The sequence below is a fragment of the Cucurbita moschata genome, unplaced genomic scaffold, assembly GCF_002738365.1.
Source record: "Cucurbita moschata cultivar Rifu unplaced genomic scaffold, Cmos_1.0 Cmo_Scf00027, whole genome shotgun sequence".
Taxonomy (NCBI): Eukaryota; Viridiplantae; Streptophyta; class Magnoliopsida; order Cucurbitales; family Cucurbitaceae; genus Cucurbita; species Cucurbita moschata.
The window spans coordinates 3294501-3299386 of NW_019268543.1; the positions used below are offsets into that span (position 1 = coordinate 3294501).

At 31.6% G+C, this 4886-nt stretch overlaps 2 protein-coding genes across 2 annotated transcripts in view; one reads left to right on the forward strand and one right to left on the reverse strand.

The window, feature by feature from the left end:
• Positions 1-1104, forward strand: part of LOC111462634 (putative peptidyl-tRNA hydrolase PTRHD1) — a 4155-nt gene extending 3051 nt beyond the window's left edge. Inside the window, exon 5 of the mRNA XM_023106294.1 lies at positions 1085-1104. The gene's annotated coding sequence lies outside the window, so the exon portion shown is untranslated. The remainder of the gene's footprint in view (positions 1-1084) is intronic.
• On the reverse strand, positions 17-3107 carry LOC111462632 (neurofilament medium polypeptide-like). Its single transcript, XM_023106292.1, has 2 exons — positions 2999-3107; positions 17-1639 (listed from the first exon to the last, which is right to left on the reverse strand). The coding sequence occupies exon 2, from the start codon at positions 1603-1605 to the stop codon at positions 202-204; it is 1404 nt and encodes a 467-aa protein (XP_022962060.1). The 5' UTR covers positions 1606-1639; positions 2999-3107; the 3' UTR covers positions 17-201.
• Positions 3108-4886: the final 1779 nt, after the last annotated feature.

Genomic DNA, 4886 nt, shown 5'->3' on the forward strand with positions numbered 1-4886 from the left:
AAAAAAAAAAAAAAAAAAGAACAAACTGATACAATCTTGTCTCCCAAATTCTGTCATTTTATTGTACATGTAAAGAAACTCAGAAACGAACAACAAGGAAAAATAGGAAGAACAAAAACCTCAACTCTCTACAATTTTGTGTTCAAATGGATGTTGTACTGTTAATCAATGGAGAATCTGAAAATGGCAGGCAGTTATCTGTCATTTGGATGAGGATTCATAGTCAATGACCGTCTGAAATGCTCCTGCCAATGCCCTTACCTTGTTCTTCCTCTTCTCCAAAAGCTTACTTGCTGTCTCCTCTATTACATGATTGTACACTGCTGGAGATTCCTTTCTCCCTGGTCCTCCTTGTCGTGGTTTGGCCGCCACCGCTTCTGCTGCGGAGGTGGCGGCGGCTGCCACCTTCTCGGTCGCTTCGGTCTCTTTCTCTGTACTGGTGTGATTTTCTTCCTTGGAACTCTGCCCATCTTCTGCTTCTTTGTGTTCTAAAACAATGACTCCTTCCTGAATGGGAACGGTGTGGCTCTTCTCTTCTTCATTTTTGTTGTTTGTGCTTTCCTCTGATGCAACAACACCAAAAACTTCCTCCTTTTCCACTTCAATTCTCTCTGGTTTCTCCTCTTCTTTAGCTTCTTCTTCTCCTTCCCCTTCATTTTGTTCTCGATTTTCGTCTTCCCGGATCGACGATTTAGCATTATCAGTCTCAGCTGCCCCTGGAGTTTCTTCCACTTTCTTATTAGAACCAACTACTTTGAAGATCTTTGTTTCCTGTATAGGCTGATGATGGTGAAGCCTCTTTTCAACCTGATCAGTAGTACTAAGTTCTTTATCTAATTCAGGCCTTGGATCCGGAAGACATAGATCGAGTTCGCACTCGATCTTCTTTAAGTCCTCCTCATTAGCACCAAGAACTAAAACAGGACTCTGACCTACATGTTCAACAGCATTCTTAGTCTTGGGAACCATTTCTGCTGATGAAGCAGAAGCAGCATTGCTAGATTCTCTCTTCAAGCTTTTCCTTACATTACTACTACTTTTCAATGTTTGAACTGATTGTTGTGTTTTCCCTCCCACCTTGTAGATTTTGGAGCCTGATCTCTCCAAAAAACCAGTCTTTGTAGAGCTCACAATTGAGGTAGAGGGTTTGGCCCCAAAAGAGGAAGACCGGACCGGAGCATGAGCAGCCCTATTCCTCGGTTCAGGCGATCGAAATGGCTTCCCCAAACGTTGCGTAGCCGGGGGCGGTTTGTCAAAAGATCTTCTTCTATTCAAACTAGGCTTGCCCTCGGGTATCGGTGCAGGGCCTCCCGACTTCTTAATCGGCTTAAAGTTATGGTCGTGACGGGAGCTGGCCGTGGATTTGAGGTAATTTGGAACATGTTTCTGAGGGAGGATTGAAAGAGAATGAGTAGAAGAAGAAGATGATGATGACGGTGAAGAAGGAAAGGAAGATAGCTTTTGATCAGTGGAGATGCCTCTAGGAGATGACTTTGGAGTTCTCTTGGTTGAAGTATTAAGATTAGGAATGGTGACAGAACTGGGAGCTGTGATCTTCCTCTCCTTCCCCAAACCACAGCTTTCTTTCGCTCTACTTGTTGCCATTCAGCTGCCTCGGCTTCGAGAGTTCAAGCATTACCTACATTTTCAATAAGATTACGAGATCAGAAGTTCAAATATTATCGAGTTTCTGATGACCAAAATGAAGGTTTTAAAAGTTTGATTTTTAGAAGGAGAATACGAAAGTTGTATTCAGGTTGTAGAAAAAATAAAAGCGCTTTTAAAACACGGGAACGGATAAGGGTTTCGAAGTGAAAGTATCCTACAAAAATATCGATACATGATTTTATGGGTCCGTTTGGTGCTAAACGAGAATAGATAAAGGTTTATACTCGTGAAAATAATGTATTCTCCTACCTTATAATTTTATTTTGAACTAATTGATCATGGTTTATCAAAATTAATGTAATTAATTATTTAATTAGTATAAATATATATTTAATTTATTTTTACAGATATATAAAAGTTCCAGATGAAATTACTTATTGACTAAAATGATTAGTAATTAGCTAACCGTATGTTAAATAATATTTAATTAGCTAATTGGGATTAAATAAATTACGTCAGTAAAAAGTTAACTTTTAATATTTATAATCAATTAATTATTTATTGGGACTAATTTTAATTAGTTTCATTCATTGTTAATACATCATAATTTTATAACTAATAATAATAAACTTAAATTAAATAATCAAATAGTTATTTAATTAATTTTTATAGATAAAAATACATCAATGAATTAACTTATTTACTAATAATCAGTCATCCAATTAAAATAACTATTTTTAAGTGGATTAAAAAAAATTAATCTATTAAAATTATATATAAGGTTGCCAATATTAATTTCGTAAACTAAATACAAACAAAATTTATTCTTATAAAATTTTGATAAATAACAATTTTGGTAAAACCCGACACACCGACTCTAAAAACCCTAAATCATAAACGAAAAGACTTCTAAAAGGTTAAAAAAAAACACGTTTTACTTTTCTTAAATTCCTCACAAACCAATCGATCAAAACCAACACGAAGATCAATAAACTCGTTCATCTTAATCTCAATAAAGTCTTTCATAAACCCGTTCATCCAAACAAAAATTACACGACAGTTTCAATCGCGTATTCCTTTACACGATTCAAATTTTGAGTTTCTCCCAATCGTATATTTACTCGTTAAAACACAATAAATTTAGCAATACAATATCAAATTACAAGGAAAAAAAAAGCGTATATATAACCAAGATTCAAGAAACGTGACAACTAAAGAAAAAAAAAAAAAAAAAAAAAGAAGACAAGAATTGAAAGCGAACCGAACCTAACTTAGCAGATATAAGACATCCTATTACCTTTCTTGACATCAAAAGTTCGATCCCGAGCTCTACGAGTGTCGTAAAAGGAAGACGATAATCGAAATTCTAGAGAGAGAGAGAGAAACGTACCTTGAGGAAGGAAAGAAAGAAACCATGGAGTGAAGAAAATGGGATTTTAGAGTTTTTGTTTGGTGGAGGCGATTCAATGAGAGCCTCAATTACTCTCAACTGAATCCCTCCCCCACTCCCCCTTTTCTTTTTTCCCTTTTTCTTTTTAAAAATTATTATTTTCTTATTAAAAAATATAAAATAATAAATAAAACACCCCTATTAAAGCCGACCATTACAATCGTTGACTTTCCAAATACAACCCACAGCTTTGACCTGATCCTCTTCTTCTTCCTTTGGTTTCTCCTCGTTTTCAGGAAAAACATCTCCACCATGTCTTCAATTCTTCTCATTTTTAACCCCCAAAAACTTCTGGTCGGTTCATTTTGCAATTATGCCCCTCCATTATTATCAATTTACACAATTTGGAATGTCGAACCGCCCCCGAACCATACGGTTCTGTTTACTGATTCAACTCGAAAAAATATTTATGATATCTTGACTAGTTAACGAGAATGCAATCAAGATTGCACGTTAGCTTTTCTCGGACATATTTTCATGAAACAAAAAACAAACCCATGAAGGTTTATGCTCGAATTCACAATACTGTATCACTGAGGCGATATGTGGATAGTGTCTGTCTCAAACGAGTAATATGGAAACTACTCACTTCTTATTACGGTGTGGAAACTTCCCTAACATACGTGTTTTAAAATCGTCAAACTGACGAAGATACATAACGGCCAAAGCCGACAATATCTACTAGTGGTGACATCGAGCTGTTATAATTCATATATGAGAGACTACTTTTTTAAACGACTTTTTCAACAAAAATTTATTAGAGGAAAAAATTATTATTATTATTATTATTATTATTTTAATTTAAGATCGAAACGTATATAATAAAAATTAATATAATTTGATAATTTTATGGTTAAATTTTGATCTTTCCTCCCTTATTTTTTTAAAATCAATTTTGTTTTTATACATTTTTATAAATAAATAATTTTTTTTTTTTATTTCATGAAGGCATATTCCATCTTGAGAATTTCATCAATGAAAATTATTATTGTTTAATTAAAATTCCCATTGACATTTTTAAATATTAAAAAAAAAAACGTTTAGGTTTGACATCGACATATAAAAATTCAAAATACATTAAAAAAAAGATTGATTATTTATTAATATGAATATAATACACAAATAACTTAATGACTCATATATTTACGAAAATAACAGTTAATATTTATATTTATATTTTATTGATATGTTCATAATTAAAATACCATATTTGATATCAACACCAATAATATTAACTATTTTGGAATTCGAATTTTGGACGGTAAAAATAAAATGGAACTACTAATTTATAATTTATAATTGATATCTTATTTATTAAATTATGGTTTTTTAAAAAAATATATAAAAATTAATAAATTTATATTAAAACTTTTAAGATCATATAATTTGTCCAACATTAAATCTCGAGCTAAAATTAAAAAATTGAGTTAAATAATTTCTTTATTTATTATTTGAGTTGCAATTTAGTATCATTTTTTGAAGTATTTTTTATTTTGTCCCTAAAATTTTTAATTTTCATTTCAGTCCCTATTAACTATATATATATATATATATATATATATATAAATAAATAAATAAATAAAAGTATTGAAATAAACGAATTGTCTCCATACGTCAGTGCTTCCCCACAAATTAATTAGTAGGCAACACGTATGAGAGAGGAAAATCAATTAAAATAATATATTTATATTTTATTTATTTATTTATATGATCATTTGTTTGACCTTTTTGCCATTTGTCCATTCACCAATTTTCTTAATTTTCTTTTGTTTTCATAGGCCTTTAAAATAAATAAAATAAAATAAAATAAAATATTTTCCAACTTTTC